The sequence below is a fragment of the Corvus cornix genome, chromosome 7 (genome assembly GCF_000738735.6).
Source record: "Corvus cornix cornix isolate S_Up_H32 chromosome 7, ASM73873v5, whole genome shotgun sequence".
Taxonomy (NCBI): domain Eukaryota; kingdom Metazoa; phylum Chordata; class Aves; order Passeriformes; family Corvidae; genus Corvus; species Corvus cornix.
Window position 1 is genome coordinate 7,140,730 of NC_046337.1, and position 19,529 is coordinate 7,160,258.

The 19,529-nt window shown below is 38.8% G+C and overlaps 1 protein-coding gene across 10 annotated transcripts in view; it reads left to right on the forward strand.

Annotated features, from left to right (window-relative positions):
• NCKAP5 (NCK associated protein 5) overlaps nucleotides 1–19,529 on the forward strand; it is a 379,062-nt gene that overhangs the window by 308,544 nt on the left and 50,989 nt on the right. For 9 of the 10 annotated variants that reach the window (XM_019290553.3, XM_019290551.3, XM_019290552.3 and 6 more), the window contains 4 exons: nucleotides 7,881–7,985; nucleotides 11,453–11,641; nucleotides 12,104–15,948; nucleotides 16,646–16,823. In XM_019290553.3, coding sequence (XP_019146098.2) covers nucleotides 7,881–7,985; nucleotides 11,453–11,641; nucleotides 12,104–15,948; nucleotides 16,646–16,823 — 4,317 coding nt within the window. The remainder of the gene's footprint in view (nucleotides 1–7,880; nucleotides 7,986–11,452; nucleotides 11,642–12,103; nucleotides 15,949–16,645; nucleotides 16,824–19,529) is intronic. The other variant, XM_010407129.4, reaches the window with a different exon arrangement.

Consider the following 19,529-nt stretch of genomic DNA (forward strand, 5'->3'; position numbering starts at 1 on the left):
GGAGTGTTCCCATGTGTGTTTGTGTGTCCATATAATACTGCTCACTGTTCCTGAGACCATCCTGATTTTTCTGTCATATCTTCATTCTTAGCCTCTTTTCTTCTGTCATCTGGCTCATAGGCTCAGCAAGAAGAAAGTGATTAATAGGGCAGTCTCCACTGTTAGCATCGGGGTTTGTTTAACAACTTGAGAGCTGGAATTTTCTTCTGGACAAAAATTATTGCTGCTTAGGTAAATTCAGTTGAAAATAGTGTTTAAAACAGACCTATGCATTTAATAAGGATATTTTTGAAAATCTGTGAAAGAAATATTTAGACTTCAGACAGTTATCATTTCCAAGTATATGCCAGAGGAAAGCTTCAGCTTATCCCATTATAAAGTGATAAAGCAGCATCTGATGGCAGCAGCTTCTGTGATAAAATGATCATGGCAGCACTGAGAACGAATCTAATAAGGGAATTGATCTGTAGATTCCAATTCTGGTAGAGCCAACATTGATCAACATAAATGTCAATAAGAAGATCTCACTGATGTCTGCCTAATTCCTTTAGATTATTTTGGGGCATAGTCAGAAAGTGAATGTGAAAATGGATTTTAAACTGTAGGAATCACAAAGACAACGACTGATGTTATGCTGTGCTACCAGGAATGTCACTGACTGTCATTGTATGAGCAATTTAGCAGCATGTTGAAATTAGTGAGTAGCTTTTAATCATATAAGGATTTATAATGCAGTGACTGTTGCAGAAGTGAGAATTTTTCCTTCTGTTTTTATATTAAAGCATTTCTTAAATACAGTGAGATGATAAAAACCAGCCCACCTTTTTACTGCTGATAGCATGTGTAGGGCATGCCAGAAAAGATTAATGGTATAGCTCTTCCTTGTTGCAGGACTTCAGGATAAAGTTGTTTGCTAGACTCACTCTGACAATGCTGAAGAGTTAAAAACAAAGTGGTTTTGTTTGTGGACAGTGCAACAACAGGACGTGTGAGGATGTGCAGGATGTGCCTTTCACTCTTTGCTGTTGCCATAATCCACAGCACCTGCAGGCCCTCATTTAGCACAGTGGAATTGACACACTAAGTAGTATTAGATCAATGGGAAGACATTTAGAAAGATAGAAGACAAAATACAAATATGTACTTAATAAGAGGCTTGACTTCTGCACAACACTATTCTCACAGCATGGCTGTTTCACCATACTCCAAGGAGTCTTCCATTTCCAAGCTCGTTGAAAACATTTTTTCATTAATTATTCACGTTCTGAGTAGCTGATTACTGGGTCATTGATGTAAACTGTTGACTTTACGGTAATTACAAACCACAGGGAACTTTATACATGCATTTTCCTAAGAAATTAAATTAGCTCATTTTCATATTAATGCAATATTTACAGACCCCTACCATAGTGCTATTAAAATGAGAACTTTGGAATCTCAGTGTAAGTCTATCAGTGAAAACACTGATAGACTTACAAAATGAAAACTGGGATCAGAGGGGATTACTTTGTGTCTTTCAATGTAACTTTTATTTAAAGCAGTTTATAAAAATTAATAAAACTAAGGATTTGAAACAGGAGTAATTTTAGCCTTACATTAATGTTGTCAACTCTCTGAAGAATACAGAAAGATTATGCTATTTGTGTTTATGCATCAAATGCCTGCTTAATAATCCCAATTTATACCTTAGAATATAAGTTTCCAGCCTTTGGAGTTACTTTAGGTCTGATTAATTGAGTTTTGCCATCTCTGGATGGCTCAATAGTAATAGAGAGCTGTAAGCTTGGAAGCTCTGCAGCAGACACAAATGAAACCTTTGTTTTACTTTTTGTGCTGGAGTTGCCTTGTTAGCAGGTTTTTCTGATTTTTTTTAGCACCCTAATCTTCCATACAAATGGTTTAAGTATCGTGCCCTGGTACTTTGTCTTGGATGTTGCCTTAATCTCAGTAAACTCACCCAGGGGATTTGCCAGCAAAACTGACAAACCACTGTTGATTCCAGGGTTGGATTTAAAGTCTAACATCTTCCGTAAAGGTTTTTTAGAAAATTAGGTCTTGTAGGAGGGAAAAACAACAAAACAGATGGAAAATATCAAATTAGAACTTTCATGGAAGTATTTTTATTAGATTAATGGAAAATTCAAATCCACAAACTTCACTTGAAATTTAAGGACTAGCTGAAAACTTCCTTTTTTTAAATTTTTTTTTAATTTTGTACTCATTTAGCTTATTGAAATGCATTTGAAAGTTAATCCTTTAATATTCACTTATGTACAACACTTCTCCTATCACCACTGAGCAATACTGCATGTTTGTGATTGTTTCATGTGTTTTAAAGAGCTAGGGGTAGGATCAATAAAACTCTCCAACTGTTTGCTCAGACCGCTGTAAGAGTTATCCTGGGGCTCACCTTTCAGTGGGTTAACCCTTTCCTCCCACCAAAATGAAATACAACCAGCTATGGTGGTGGTGTTCTGTTGTAAGAGCTGTTGAGAGCCCTTGCAGCAGCATAAGGAGCAAGTTGAGTTAATGTCAGGCAAGCCCTAAGACAGAACAGAATTTGAAATGTGAATGTACCTGCTCATACTAACTAACATTGTAAGGTGTAAGGGTGTAAGACTTCTGAGCTGCTTTGCCTGTTCCAGACTGAGCTCTGCAATGTTCCATGCTTTTTGTCAAATATCAAGTGTCCTCACTAACAGCTTGCTCTGTTGGAAATGGTACCTGTAGCACCAGAGAAATTTAAAAAATAGCTTAGTGTGGTGCATTAGCTTTGCAATCAGAAGCTGGATGTTCTTGCCTGCTCAGAGCCAGATTAATAACTTTTAGAGGTCTAAGTGATGAACATCTAATTACTTTACGTAAGGGAGGAGTATTTTAAAGAGTCAAAGGGTGTTAGTTTCTCACTCTGGTTTTAGCCCCAACCCTGTAAATGGCTAAACGTGGCCCAACATTAAGAGAAAGAATAACTTTCATAGAACTGTAGAGTGGTTTGTGTTGGAAGGGACCTAAAAGCTCATCTCATTCCAACCTCCCTGCCATGGACACGGATGCCATTCGCTAGGCCTGGTTTTCATTTACTACAAAGTTCACAGTGGTAGCCATGAAGTTCTGCTTATAGGAAGTGAATAGTAGGAAAGTAGGACATAATTATGAATTTTCTATTAAATATATGGCTTCCAGAGCTGAAAAAAAAATGATTATACCTTTGTTTTTGTGATATCAATTATATGCAATAAAGCATCAGGAATTGCTGTATGCGCACAGTGTACAATTGCAAGTACATTTCCTATGTTAGTCATTATTAGAATTAAATAAAATGGAAGCATCTTCTTGCACCTTTCACTTTTGCTTCATATTTGCCCATTTTTTTGTTGACAACCACTTGTTCTGCTCTCTTTAGAAGGCAGAATTTCCATATATCAAAAGCATATATGTTGCAAACTCTTATTTGTCTAAAGGCAAAATTGATTTCTACTTTCGGAGGTTTTATTATTTTTTCCTTAACTATACTTAATTTTCTCCTTAATTCCAGAATATTTAGTGAATGACAAGTTCACACTTTGTATTTTGAACAGTGCATGTTCTACTCTAGGTAACTTTTGGTGGGATAGGTGAGAGGTGTTCTCATTTCCAGCTAAACCTCCCCTCTGAAACGTATCTAAGGGCTACAAAAATCAAAATTCTGTTTAATGAAAGATTATACTTCTACATAAACTAATAATATGTAAATATCTTGCCTAATAATCTCTTTTCCTTCTGTGGCCTGCTGTCTTTATGGTGAAATGGAAATGTAAAGGTTTTCCCCACCAGCCCAATTTCAAAGGCTGGGGTATAGAGGGAAGCAGGCCAGAGTGTGCCTGTTCAGGTTTGTGATGCCCTGAAAAACGGCAGAGACAGGAGAGGGCCACAGACACCAAACAAACATTTACAGCTCTGGCAAGGAGCAGCAGGATGAAAATGTCTCCTTGGTACCTAGAGAGAGAATTTTTTTCCTGTGAATGATGGGCTTTGGCTCGTGTGAGAAAAGCAAAGCCAATTGATTTAATAGCAATTAACTCATCCAATATTGGAGAGCTGTGTACTCTTTGGCATAATTCATTGAAAATTGTTCTGGCAATGCTGCAGACCATTAGATGTTTCAAAAAGGAGATGGGAACTGATAGATATTCTGCAGAGATAGAGGCAAGAGGCACAATGGTTAGGGGAGTCTCTGTAATATTGCCTCATGCCAGCAGGTAGTGGCCTTTTTTATCTTCCTAGAAAGTCTTAATAAGAATGCTGCTGGGGGAGGGGGAACTGGCCTGCTGGCTGATGAATTGGTTATCTGCCTCCCAGATAATTGTATTTCCTATTGCGCTTGATATAATAGGTTTCCACCTAAATTATCAATTGCTTTGTTTTTATTTTTCATGTGGGTTACGGGAGTTAATCTTGACATTGAATCACAAAGAGCACGGCCTGTTCTGCATCAATCCCTCGCCTGTTCACAGGTGAGGGAGGAGCTTTGCTGCTGTTGGTCACAGGCATCTGCAGAGAGGCCCCCTCTGTTCTGCCCTGGCCTCTCAGTACCCATTTTCTGGACAATGTGGGTCCAGTCAAACTAAGATGTAACAAACTTTGTAGTCCACACCTGCCCTGTAGTATTCAGGACAGGGTAATTTCCAAGAAAGTTGGCCCAGTCCATGCTGCATTCAGTTCCATATGGATTTTCAGGGCTGCACTCCAGTGATCCTGATGTTTCCTGTTTCCAGAGGGACCCAGGCGCTCCCCAGCACCTCTAAGTATTGCTCATTTTCCCCTTATCATTATATCAGGCACCAACAAACGGGGCAGATAACTTGGATTTATAGTTGTAACTCCTCAGTTCCATATTTAAGTATTCATTTAAACTAATGTGATCTTTTCTGTGGAAGTCGTTCTGTGCAGTGGCCTGCCTTTTGTTGCATTGTCTCATGATAGCATCAGCAGCGATTTTAATACTGTACAATTTTCAAGGCAGCAGTAACTCCTTGATCTAGTTATGTGACTGTCATCTGAAAATAACCGTAAAGGACACAGTACATTTTGTGTATCTGAGAAGAAATCAGAATGAAGATACATAGTTAGCACAATCTGTTACTTGATTTTAAATGCATCATTAATGAGTTTTTTTAGCAAATACTAGAGTTTTCCCCATTTTTAAATTAGACAATGGAGAAGGAAAAAGAAAAATAATGAAAGAGAAACATTTTTTTCTTATGCTTTTCTTTTGTAATTGGATGACTTGCTTCAGTACTGTGTGATTATATTTAATTAATGACCTCAAACTTTATTATGCTGTTTGTTAAAGCTAGTCATTGTGCTGGCCACCTCTGTTAGTTTATTTGCATATGTGTGGGGAGGAATATTCCCAGTGTGATGATCTCATTTGATACAGAAATATAATCACATTATACATCTCGAGAACACACTTTCCTTCTTTGTTAATCATTTTAGTCTGCTGATTTGGCTTTGGTACTGCAGTTTTACAGAGTCATTGAGTTTAACAATGGCAAAGGTAACTCAAACACAGCATGACCCCTGTGCAGCCCAGCCCCTCCGGTCACTGAGCCACTGGGGAGGGACCCCCAGAACCCTGAGCTGTTTCCAGCTGGGCTATGATTGATCACTCGTCAAAAATTGTTTCTGATTCCTGCCTGTTCCAGCTGGGCTGACCTCTGCTCTTATGCCTGACACAGATTCTGTACTCTGTAAGTAACGCTAAATTCCATTGGATGACATTGTAGGGGAATACTTTTTTTCCCTTACTGAAATGTGTAAATGTTGCCATTTAAGTAATAAGTATTTTTAAATGCCTTTCTGGAAAAATGGGAAGACAATATTACAACTGTAAAATTCCTTTAGCACTACTTCTAGGATCCTTTTTTTCTGGGAAAATACATTTTCACTTAACAAATGTTCATCCATCTCAGATGTCCCCAGTCATCATCTCCAATGCACGGGTCTGACTATTGTAACTTCCACTAAAATATCTCAGATGACTGGTATCCCTGGAGAAAGTAACTAATTTGTCTGCAAACCACTTGTTCATAGCACCAGTGACTGTTGGTTCTGAGAACAGTGGAATTCTCTGGTGGCTCAGTGATGCAGTTGGAATTATCGTCAAGAGGAACAAGTGTACAAAGTCAGTAAATCTGTGACTTTGGGCAGGCATTTTACCTGGAGTTTAAATCTTTAACAAGCACCTGACAGTAATACCAATAGTAGAACTTTGAAAGGTGCATGCCGAATAACCAGGCATCACTGATGCTAAAAAACACATAGCCTGGATGTAGTTAATATTTATAATGAAACATATCTTGGATACTGAGTGCTTGCAGCATTTTAATCTATTCAGCAATTTATTGGACAATATATATTTATACAGAGTACTGATCATTGAAAATATTTTTCATAATCTCTCTGCAACAAACTACCTCCTTAATAAACCTAGATGAATATGTAACTCTTGAGAAATGACTCCCAAATTTATAATAAGTAGTTTTTAAAAATATTTCCTATATTGTGGGGAACAGAAGCCTGAAGCAGAGCATGCAGATAACAGAGGCTGTAGGAATGGCTGCCTGCTTTGTTCTCTAGCAGATTAATTTCTGCAGTGGGTACACAGAGAGCAGGCTGGGGAGTAGCAGGGTGTAAGATATGGTGTGGCTCACATTTCAGAGCCCTGCAAAGAGCTACTGCTACAGTGTGTGGAGGGTTTTCTGGCTAAAGATTCTTGTTCTCTCTTTGGCCAGTCTTTTTGGATGGACAGGGTGATGGGGCACTCACACTGCCTTGACAAATCTCCAAGGTTTGCATCCCTCAGAGTCCCCTGGCAAAGCACCTGGCAGGGTCTGCGCCATTTGTTCCTCCAAGCAGAGGGGGTAAATGTGGTCTCTTAGGTTGCAAGCCTGGAGAATTAAAGGGAAAATGAAAAGAGCCTGATCCAAAGTTCTTTTTTCTTGGTTTTTACTTTTTTAGTCCATTTTCATTGATTTCAATGGACCGTGAGTCAGATCCATACTGCCTGTTACATGGTATGTTGGCCCAGGACTAACAAGACTGCAGATATTTCTTCTTTTGAAGTCATTGGCCAAGGCATTCACATAAATCATGGATTTTATTGAAACTGCAATTAAAACAAATCAGGCTTAATGCAGACTGAAAGCCCTAGAATTAGTGTACAGGTGAACATGGAGGGAAGAAGAACAAGCTTAGCCATCCTTCCAAGCAAAACTGAGAGAAGAACTGTGTATATAATCAAACAGCATGTGAATATTAATGCACAAAATCCTCTGAGTCCCCAGTTCCCTGATGCAATTATTTTCTATTCACATTAATTGTTCCTAACAGATGACATTAATGACTTTGAGTTAAAATGTGTGCAGAGGAGGCCTTCAGCAGATCAATGCTGGTTAAAAATAGGGTCACTTTTGCAATCATTCAAGCAAGGTGTAACAGCTCGTAAATAAAACAACATTAACATGTTGATTGATTTATAAATGTTAATTTTGTAGTTCATTTTTATGCTTTTTTCCTGAAACCTGTCAAACTCTATGGATAATGGTGAGACTCATATTCATTTGTTGTTGTTGTGTGTGAAGTAATGATAAGTTGCAAAGCAGTGACTAGAAGAAAAAGTAGAGTTTTTTGGATGACGAATGATCTGTCCTCCAGACAGGAAGTCTTGGACAAAGTAAGCACAAAGAACAACATTTCAAATTAGAACAAATCCTCTTTTACCTCAGGCTCTTCATTACCCTTGAAATTTAACAGCAGAGTTTGGAATTTTAAAAATGCTGATCTGCTGCATATCTGTCAAATACTTATGCTTTGCTCCTTCCCTTCTGCCCCCCCAGAAACTCCATTCACGCATCTTGGACCTCTCATCTGGGGATTTGCTTTCAGAAGTAGAACGAAACCGAAGCCTGGTGCAAGCTCGAAGTGCTGATGCTCAGATGCACGTGAGTGTTTGTGCTGCCCTTGTACCCCTCATCTGGAACCTCCTCTTCGCCTCTCAAGTCTGGTGTCAGGGAAGAGCCATAAAGCTGATCTCTGAATTGAAACCCCGTTGAGGCAGATAACAATACTTTTGCTTCCTTCTGTTCTCTGAAATTCAATATTGTGTCCTCGGTTGATATAGTGAGCAGATAGTGTCACTGTGTGCAAAAAAAGCATAAATCTTAGCAATGTCCCCGATACACCTTTTTGAGTATTGATTACATCTCAGAATCTCTGAGAAATGGTCAAGGAGCTTTTTATTAAAGCCCATGCCCCGTATTATTCATCCCATTTTTATGATATATTATGTATGAACTTTTAAAAATTCATGGGCTCTGCATTTTTTTTTCAGACGGAGTGAGCTTTGTGCTTATTTGGCAAAATGTTCTCCAGCGTGGCTTTCATGTTTCATTGTCAAAGAGAAAAGTAGCTTAAAAAACAAAAATCACGTACAGGGAAACAAAGAGTACAAGAACAGAACATTGAACCTGCATGTGCCTTTGATCTTGAAGTATAGTAGTGTCAACAAAAATGTAATCTCCCTTGTAATACCTACTTTAATGAAAAGGCATTGTTTCAAAGGTTCACAAAAATGCTAACAACCCTTTGCCATATATTTAATTAAGCCTTCAGGTTAAGTTGCTCTAATATAGAGTTTTGTGTCTTTAATGGTCTGATTATTTCAATTTTCTCTGATTTCTAGTGAAAATTACATTTTTAAACTGTAATACTACATTCAGGCCTTTTTACTCTAATTTCATTAAAGGTAATGACTAAAGAGTCATGATTACAAAAAATTAAAATTTCACCATGTCAGTTAATAGACCTATATGCAAGTTAAATGTATTTAATTAATGCATCATAAACATGCTATTCAAAGTACTTTCTTGGATAATTTAGAGAATAAAGGCAAATTGCAGGGGAAAACTCCACTCTTAAGTGATCTGAATGCAGTCTAGAAATTGAGTAGATACCCTACTTCATACTCTGGAGTGGCATGATATTTTTTGTACATTTTCTCCTCTCTTAAAGATGATTACAGTAATATACTGTTCTTTAGCCTTGCTTAGATAGCTCCATTTTTCCCCCTGCTGGAACTGTAGGACCAAAAGCCTTTCTCCTCTCCTAGGTGCAAAGGAAACAAAGTGAGAGGATGGAGAGGCTCTCAGACTAGCTGAAGATGACAGGAAGGCCACACTTGTCACTGTGCTTTGATCTCTTTCCTCCTACAGGAGATTCTTAAAGGAGAGGATTTACAGGCATCTGTCCCTTGAATGCTATGGTGGCTGGGACACAGCCCAGTGTAAGGGGCAGGAATTCCATGAGATGTTTTCCCAATGTCAGAGACGAAATGCAGAGGAATAGCCAGAACAAGCAGGTGCTGCCGTTGGCCTCTGTACAGTCACCCTCACCAGGAGTGACACCCCAACAGCTGAGGAAGCTGATGGCAGAGGGTTCCCCAGGGGTACCACAGTGCCAGAAATAAAGACTAATTTGTCTCAACAAAGCGAGAGAGTCTGCTTCAGAGCCAAAAACACAGGCATCAGCCTGCCTTTGATGCTGAAAGATGTCTTCTTCCCAGAGCCACTGGATTTAAAAGCTGTTCTGCCTGCATCCATTTGACTTCCTAGGAGAACATGTACCAGTAATTCCCAGAGGTGAAATGTGTTCTTGGTGCCTCTGAATGATTTTCCCATTCATAGGTTTTGCCTGTGACAAAGAATAATGATTTGCCCTGTAGTTAGGTTTGTCAAAAGCAGAACATTATGATGTCAGTTGAGCGATGAACATCTGTGCTGATGAACTCCTCAGCAGTAAAAATTCTACTCTCTCCCATTCAGCTGAAAAAAGGTTCAACCCCAGTAATAGTAAATGGGAGGAACATGGGGAATAAATGGAAGAAATCAGCAGAAGGCCAAAAAGCATGTCAGTGCATGCAAAGTGCCTACAAACTGAGTGTTGTTCCAGAGATTTCCATGAAGAAGCTGTGTCTATGGCAAACACAGCCTTGATAATTGTTTTATGGATTCAATAACTTTAGATTTCTTGTTTCTTCCTGACTGTAAAGGTAAATTCTCCATTTAAGCAAAATTAATTTGAGGTATATCTACATACAAAAATCAATAAATATTGTTTCAGTTTGCCTTAATGAAATCCAAAGGGAAGTTTTATGCATAGGAGGCACAGAATCATAGATTCCCTTTGGATGGAAAAGCCCTTTATGATTAAGATCATCAAATCCAGCCTTTCACCCACCACTGGGTGGAAAGGTCCCTTAAGATCACTGAGTCCAACCATTAACCCAGCAGTGCCAATCCCACCACTAAACCATGCCCCCAAGTGCCACATCGACACAGCTTTTAAATCCCTCCAGGGATGGTGACTCAGCCACTTCCCTGCTCCATTGCTTGACAACTCTTTTAGTGAAGGAATTTTTCCTAATATCCAATCTAAACGTCCCCTGGCACAACCTGAGGCTGTTTCCTTTTGTCCTATCAGTTTCTGCTTGGGAGAAGAGACTGACCCCCACCTCATTACAACCTCTTTTCATGTAGTCATGTCTGGTGTTCCTGGTAATTAAAAAGATGTCTGATTCTGTAAGGAAACTGAAGAATAGTGCAAGCACTTAACACTAAAGAAGCTCTAATGCTGTTAGGCTCAAGAGTATTAGTTTGAAAACAAATTAAAGGCATCCTAGCTACTCCTACAGAGGTTTAATATTTTACCTAAAGTGCTATCTACTCTTCATTACTCTCTTCCTCAAAGCTGGCACTTAGTCACAGTCAGCTGAAATTGCATTTGGAGAGGGGCGATAACTACACAAGTACTAAAGGCAGCCATAAAGTGTCAATAAATTGCATAAGCAAGAGGCTTCAGCTGTCTGTGAGCGACACGAAGATGGATTGTCCTACGTCAGAGAGTTTCTTCGACAAAGCTTTGAACTAGATAGGAAACCAAAATTAGACTGTAATGGAGAGATTCCATTCTCAGTGGACATTCTGCTCGGGATACTAAATTAATTTACCTTGTCCAGGGTGTGCAGCCTCATCTGTTACATTGTGGGGCTATAATGCAGTTGTCAAGATGTACTTGTATTCTTATAACTTTGTTTTCTGTATCTTACCGGCGCACGCTGCTTATGTATGAAGCATAATTCAAATAGACTCAGAATAATCTTTACCATAAGAAGAGCAGAATACTAGTTCAAGAGTAAAGAAGAAAACATTGAGGATTGTGGATTTTTTTTCCCCCGACAAATGAAATTGTTAGCAATTTTTAATTTAGTTCTGTGTATTAAATTCACCAGATGCTAAATCACATAATAGGAAGCTGTAACTGGCTTACTTGCCTTTTCTTTGCCATTCTTAATCAAGGGGAAGTTAAATGATTTTCTACCCATAAGGTACCTCTATTTCTTCTCATATTTTAGGAATGCCAGCAGAATGTGAAATCCAGCATACCTGTCTTGAAATGCCAGAGTCAATTAAATATGACAGGTTCTAGCCGCCTGTATCCCCGGAGCAGCTGCAGTAGCAGTGAACTCTCCCTCTCAAGCGCTTGCAGTGAATATTCCAGTGGTTCCTCCTACACTTGGAATGATGGAAAGACAAGTAAAAGGGTAAATCAAATTACTTTTCTACATGTGTTAGCTTAAGTTAATCTGAAAAAAGATTAATCGAAAAGCTGCCTTCAGAAGTTTTTTTACTTTCCTCTCTTTTATATTGAAAACAGTTGTCACTAAACTGTTACCCCCCATTTAATTTTTTTAATGATTCCTTTATCACTCCAGCTTGCTTACAGTGTCCTCACTTGTTCTGACTTTTATTCTGCCTTTCATAGTCCAAACTGCTCTTCTTCTTTATCTTAATCCTTCCATTCATATTGTTCTTCCCACAGGTTTTTAATGCACCACAGCCTTCACACCACTGTGAAATCCTTTATTAAAAAATTATTTGCTATAAATGGCAAAGAGTGGAATGTAATGCCCTTATGCAACTCCTGTATCTCTTTACCAAAATGGAACACTTTTATTGACAGCACTTTGTGAGTAACAAAAGTGATTTTTATTTTGTTTTGACAGTCATCCGTGAGATGGGACAAAAGAATAAGCATTGGTTCTTCGCTCCCAAGCAACCTCTCAAGCCCTGCAGATGATCTACCTCCAACTCGTATCAAGGAAAACCATATCTTAGAAGGGCTGAAGAAATTACAGAAGCAAAAGATATTTCTTGAACCACCTTCAGTAATATCAAAATGGGGTTACAAAGACTGCATGAACTCCAACGAAGGAATATATTCCCCTGGAATTAAATGTGGCAGCCATAGTGAACAGACCCATTGTAAGCCAATGGAAATGGGAAGTATTTGCATTGAACACAACAAAACTTTCTCTTATGATTCAGATTCACATGATGATGCAGATGATGACTCTTCGTCTTTACTGTTGCCACAGGAAGTACCAAGCAAAGACTGCAGGACCTCTTGTAACAAATTAACTCATAGCATTTCTGACAGTCTCTTTGACTGGGATCCTAAAAGGAAACATTTGCCAGAAAGAAGTTCATTTTTTAATTCAAAGGAAAGACCTGAAAAATTGACTAGTTTTGTCAGTGGATTTCAGGCAGAAGTAAAATCATGCACCAGAGCAAAGCTGCCTGAATTACAGTTAGATCAAAGCCATTCTAATATGGGCTGGAAGGACTTTAATTTTCAGCTTTCAGATACTGATGACAATGAAGTCTTGGATGAATTGCATATAGAAAGCAGTGATGAGAAAAGTCCATCAGATTTATTATCAACTCCCTTTCCTGAGAGGTACACAAAGACCTCTGACTTGCTCAAAGTCACGGAGAATTCTCAGTTTGTATCTACTGACAAAGAAGAGAACCAGATACCTGTTCACTCAGACATTAGGCTGAAGACATGTAATTTCATTAAACAACAAAAGGTTATAAAAAAGACCTCTTCTGAAGAGTGCATTACAGTAATATATGATGCTAAGGATGGTGAGCCAATTGAATTCAGCTCACATCAAACTGGAGTTGTCACTGTAACAAGAAATGAGATTTCAATCAACCAGCCACAGACTACGTCCAGTGCAGAATACACTGAACTTGTACCTCAGGGAAGAACTGATTTGCAGCCAGGACCCAATGCTAGAAACTACACTGCTTTAGAAAGACAGGAAGATGAAACTGGGAAAAATACTCTTGAAGATAATACAGGGAATAAAAATGCAGTTGTCCCCTTGACCTGCAGTGAATCTTCACGCTGTGGAAGAGTGACACAGCAAAATACTTCACGACAAAAACTAGTGAAGCCAGTGTATGATGCATCATGCAAGGTCAATTCAAGCTCCACTGTGCATGCAGGAATCAATCAAAAGCCAAATGTAACTAAAATACCCAGCAGAGGTAAATTTTCTCCCCAAAAAACTGTGATGACTGAGAGTGGGGAGGCACCTGTAGCTCTACCAGTGGGCCCCACAGCCCTTGAGAAATCACCTGCTCTGCCACCTGTAAAGCTTTCAAGATTCAAAAAGGCCCAAAGCCCACCTCATCATTTTGACTCTAAAGTTGACTTTCAGGTTCCAAAGCCCCCTGCCCACCCCCTGCCCGACTTGAAACGTCCAGGCAGAGGAGATGGGTCAAAGTATCCAAAGAGTCAGAGTCTAGCATCACCACTGTTGCCTCAGCACCTTATAGAGCCCAGTAGCTATGGGGAACCTCCAACCAGAGACTTTCATTGTGATTTAGCTGCTGTAGAAGCCCGGTCTCCATCCCCACCCCTTCCTCCAGGCAGGTCAACATCCTTGTTGATTCGGCCTAATTATGCTAATTCTCCACCTCTAGCAGTAAAGTTAGGAGGAGCTCGTCCCACTGAAACAGCAAAAAATATACTGAAATCATCTCCATTAAAAGGAACTGTGAACTCTGGCTTTCATAATCAATCTAGTCATGAAATGCAAGCAAAAAATGTATCTTCTGGGGCCAAAATTGAATTATCTTACCTTCAAGAAAATGCAGAAGGAATTATGCAAAATAAATGCACATCTCAGCAATCCCACAGTGCGTGCCAAGGACTTTCCAAAGTTTCCACAAAGCAAGTCTGCCCAAAAAACCCTAATCAGCTGGGTCTCCACAGAAATCGTGAATATTCCAGCACAGATTTTCAAACAGCCAGGTCCTTCTCGCTAGGTTGTCCGTCATTGGAAACAACTTCTTCACAAGACACATATTCCAGCAAAAACAATATTTCCAGTGACAGTGGTGTGGATCAGCTACAAAAGATGCCAAACATTCTCCCCACAACTCCTCAATGTCACACAACAAGCACAAGTGAGCCTTTGCTATCTCAGGTAAACAATTTCCCCTCAACACTGTTTCATGCCGGTGATGCTGCACATGCTACTCAAAACTCTAATGAGAGAGGAATGAAAACCCGTCTCCCTGTGGGACTGAAATTATTTGTCAAATCTCCCCAGCTTCTCCGCAAGAGCTCTACTGTACCAGGGAAGCAGGAAAAAGACAGTATAAATGCAGCCTCCAAAAGTAATGTGAGTTCCAGTAAGTACAAGCAAAGTGAGTCTGCGTGTGTAACCACCAAAGGTGCAACGGATGCGGAATTAAAGGACTCCAAGTCTGATACTGAAGTAAAAAATAATTGTGCTGTGGGACTTAGTATGGATACAGCATCCGCTCATTCACATGAAAACTGCAGCTTGGTGGTAGACAGAGGAGATGGATTAGAAAACAAATTAGTTAAGAGGTCTGTTTCTTCTGGCAACAAGTCACACTTGAAGCCAGCTCTGGGCATGAACGGAGCGAAAGCTCGTAGTCAGAGTTTCAGCATTCACACAGGGGAGAAGCCATCTGCCCCTGTGACAGAAGGTCCTGGGAAAGTACGGACTCAGATTATTACAAACACTTCTGACAGAGGGAATTCTCTAACAAGGCAGAACTCAGCCATGGAAGGGCTTCAAAGCAAGGCTATTTCTGGGTCAGCAGTGACACCAGAGACTCTTTTATATACTACTAAACCCACAGAAAATTCTTATGCTAGACAAGGCTCTCTTGGAAATATGACTAGTTGCAATAGCCAGCATGGAAGCCCAAGCAAACTGCCCTTCAGATCATCTCAAAAAGTAGACCAGTTTCACCATGCTTCAAAATGTGATGGAAACAAACCCTTTTCTCAGAAAGATGCACGCAGTCTATCTGTGCAGAGTGAGAAAAGCACTGAAAGCTTTAAGCACGAAGCTCAAGGTAAAAAAAATGTTCTATCAGCAGAATTGGAGTTAGAAGCCTCAGCTACTGTATCTTCCCAACAAATTTTGTCCTTCCAAAGCTTTGATGGAGTAAAGTGTCCTCATAAACTGGAAGCAACAAAGTCACGAAGGCAGCAAATGTCTTTAAAATTAGCAGAAACCTCTGAGAAGGTTAATGATCTTTTGAGTTCACCATCTCTGCAACCTACAATAGAGGAGAAAGTCATGTTATGCATTCAAGAAAATGTGCAAAAGGGTCAGGGACAAACCAAATCCCCCACTGTGGAGACTAAACAAAAGACTGGACCTTCTATAGCCAGTTGGTTTGGCTTCCGAAAGAGTAAGCTCCCAGCACTGAGTAGCAGGAAAACTGATGTTCCTAAAACTAAAGTGGAAAAAAAGGACGCAAAAGTTTCAGGATTTGGAATTAAGCAGGCAAAATTAGAGAGAAGAAAAGAAAAAAAGAAAACTGAACAACACTGTGAAATAGAAAATGAAATTAACAGGAAAACAGACAATGGTGATGTTTTAGCCATGGAGAGCAAATTTATGAAGCCTTCCCAAGACCCTCCTGGTGAGATTGAGTGTGAACAAGTCAGAGGTTCCACCACAGCTGCCTACTCACCAAAAGACAGTTTTATGAGAGAGCTTTTAAACAGGTAAAACTCCAGAACACAATTTGGGATGTGTTGATGTCCATGTAGCTTTACAGATGTCCAGATGCAAAGTTCAATGTATGTTCCTTTTGTGCTAAGAATGCACAGTAGCAAACAGTAGGTGCACAGCTGGGACTTTAATCTCTACAGGAAAAAAAAAAAATTAACAATGAGATGATAATTTTGTTCATGTTACTTTGTTAACCAAACCATTGGTCTTTGAAATTAAAGATAGGCGAATTACATCCAAGCTGATAATTCAAATTATTCCAGAAATCAAGAATCTAGGCAGATGGTGTGTAAAGATAGAGGGTAATTAGGTACATGTTTTAATGTATTCCATCTTCCTGTACTGTAACCAGAAAATACATATTTGGTAACCTGTCAGAATTAATTAAATTTCTAGCTATCACAACCTTTGGTCACAGAAGAACTTAGCAACTGGTATATTGTGTTTTCACGTTTGCCCCACAACAGTCCCAAATATAATATAAATCATTATATGTGAAAGGCTAAATTGATATACTACCTGAAATTGCAAGTGACAGGTTTGATCAAGGCTAGTTAGAAACATTTATCACTCAAAGGTCTAGAGACAGAAAGATACAGAGAGGTTACTTTAAACATTAAAGGAATGGGAAAGTAGAGTGATTGAAGAAGGGCAATGCAATTTATCAGAGGAATCACTCTCTACCTGCAGAGTTGATAAGAAAGCAGCTCAGCAGACAGAAAGTGGATCAAATAATGTTTCCTACAGGAGTGTGTCGAAGGGCAGCTCCCAGGGCTCCTCTCTTCATGGCAACTCTATCATCTCTCAAGGAAACCACAAGAAAAACAGCAACACAAAAGCTGATATGGAAATGCAGAATCAGACCCTGGTAAGTGCTTCAGTACACGAAAACATTATTACCTTCTTTTTAACTTCCATATGTGTTTCTTATTGCCATTGCAGGCAAACAGGATAATAACTGTTTATATATAAGATAGAAAGATTTTGTGTAGCTAGAGGATTGCGAATTAATACAGAAGTTGGCAGCTTGACTATAGGCCACATTATACAGAGAGTCATGAAGATCCTACTGCTTTTGCTGGCAATTCAATTCCAGTGAAGATACATGCACAATGATGCTATAATCATACTGTAGTAGAGTGAAATAATAGGACCATTATTTTTTAATTTTTTTTCCCCCCTTTCCCTGAAAATTGCATGCCAGTATTGAACATTCCTCTGAACATTATAGAAGTCATTAAGCCAAAAAGTGCACAGCTGATGTGGAAAACACAAAGTATTTCACCACATTTGGGAATATTTGTCACTCAAGAAGGAATGTTCAAAAGCAAAAACATACATTGGACCTGCATCTCTCTTTGTGCCATTAAAAATCTCCCTGTTAATGCCCTGTAGTTAGTTTTATTCTTCAATAAGGTACTAACTGTACCTGATCATTTAATTAACCCAGAGAGGAGGAATGTTGCAATGTAGAAGAAAAATCATCTTATTTTCTGTTAGCTGCTAGATTCTGGTTCTGGACTAACTTTACTGCATTGAGAAGCGTTCACACAGAGTCTAGGATTGTAACCTAAAGTCAGGCTGAAGGGGTGCCCTTCCTAGTGAAGCTTCTTTTAATTAACCTCAGAATTTAATGAGCAGTGTCTTGCCTTTAAAAAGCAAGGGCCTATCCTATGATGATTTAAAGTCCAGCACGAGGAGAACAGAGATGCTTTAGCCCTATAGGATTTTTTACCTCATTCCTGAGATAGCTGTCCTGTCCACATTATCATGATGATTATTAGCCATAACCACAATTTTAACAGTCTGGAAACTTGTGCCAAATATAATGCTTACTGTGAAGCTGTTGCTTTTGTTGTTCTGATAGAACTGAGTTACTGAAGTGCAGCATATACAAATATTTCATCTGAGGGAATCTGAAATACAAATTCTCTGGGAGCATTGCAAAAAGCTTCATAATGGGAGCTGAAAAAGCTCAGCTTAGGGATGATGTTTAGGATGCTTGAAGTCAAGGCATTCCATACATGTTTCAAATTCAGGCAAATTTTTCTTTTTTTCTTTTTTTTTTTACTTTAATACAGATGTCTTTCCTGGAAACATCTGCAAGGTCATTTTTTAAAAACTTACAGGGAACATATGCAAAGTGAATGTGTTTGAAAACTTTCCTCCTGACTCCTCTGGTATCATGTCTTCTTTGAAAATGTAGATGTCTCCTGCATTATAAAACCACAAATTATAAGCATATCTAAGGCTGTCCTTGTAGTGTCACGGAAAGGAAAGAGAGAGAATGAAAGTCTGGAAATGTGCAATATGCAGGAAATTCAATCCAACTGATCTAGAACTTAGATAGCAAAGCAGAGCCCCTTATCAGAGCCACTCAGTTTAACTATGCCCCATTTAATATGGTCCTGACAGCTTAGGGTATATCTTCACTGTACAGAAGTACAAAAAACTCTACACACTGCTTCTACAGTTTCTTTCTAACTTATTATTTTCTAATGCTGCAATAATTTGCTGTGCTTTTTGTCTGTCATTTTGTGAAGTCTTTCTAAATGCTGCAATAATAGTGTTTTAAGTATATCTTCGAGAAACACACTTCATTTTATGAGGGAACTACAAAGATTGTCCTTAATGTATGTAAATAATGGAGATATGCTAATTATACTATTTAGTTTTTAAGGACATGTTAGTCATGGTGAAAAGGCATTACTTCTGCTACACCATGCATGCTTTTGTTAGCACGGAAACAGAGTATTTTATATTGTTTTTGAAGATTAAGTTACATTTATATGTTTCACTTTTTGAGTTTCATATTGTGTTTACTGTGGCACTTAATTCCTGAAAGAAATATCTACTGCCAAAAGACTGAGGACATCTAGAATAATGAGATTTAAAATGTGCTTATGGTTATTAATGCTAACTTATGAAAGAGATATACCTTGAGATTCCTCAATATGTGATATTTCATCTTGTCCTCCAAACTTCTAAAAGAAAAACAATGCAAAGTCTTTAAATTCAAAGTTCATGAATTTTATTACTATCATTTCCAGTTATTCTTTGGTGTCTGCTTACTTTGAAGCAAATTGCAAAGGGCTGGGAGATAGCTGTGACTGAAAACAGTCACATGCAGTAGAGCGACCTGTTGTGCATTTTTTTTCTCATAAAAAGACAAAATTATAGCTTTTGGAGAAAACAGCATAAATCTTTTGAAAAGCCCTAAACCAGGAAGATTTCTTTTCTTTTCTGAACAATGCAAAGTGCACTCAGTCTTACGGTTCAGTGCAGAAGCTGCTGTATTTCCAAGCTGCTTATCAGATATATGTTGCTGCTTCAAATCCGGGCCAGAACAGTTTTTAACATTAATTTTCTAGCAAGTTTTTTCCTTTAAAAGCTATTTAATTTTTGATGATTAAATCACTTTTCTTATGATGTGCCAGGTAAAGGCTTGAGGCACTGTTATGCCATAACACATGCACCTATTACCTCTGATTTCTGTTCATGCAAAGAATGTTATTGCTGGACTTCCACTGAATTTATGGAAAAAGCAATGTTCTACCAGTGGTGGCCTTGTGCA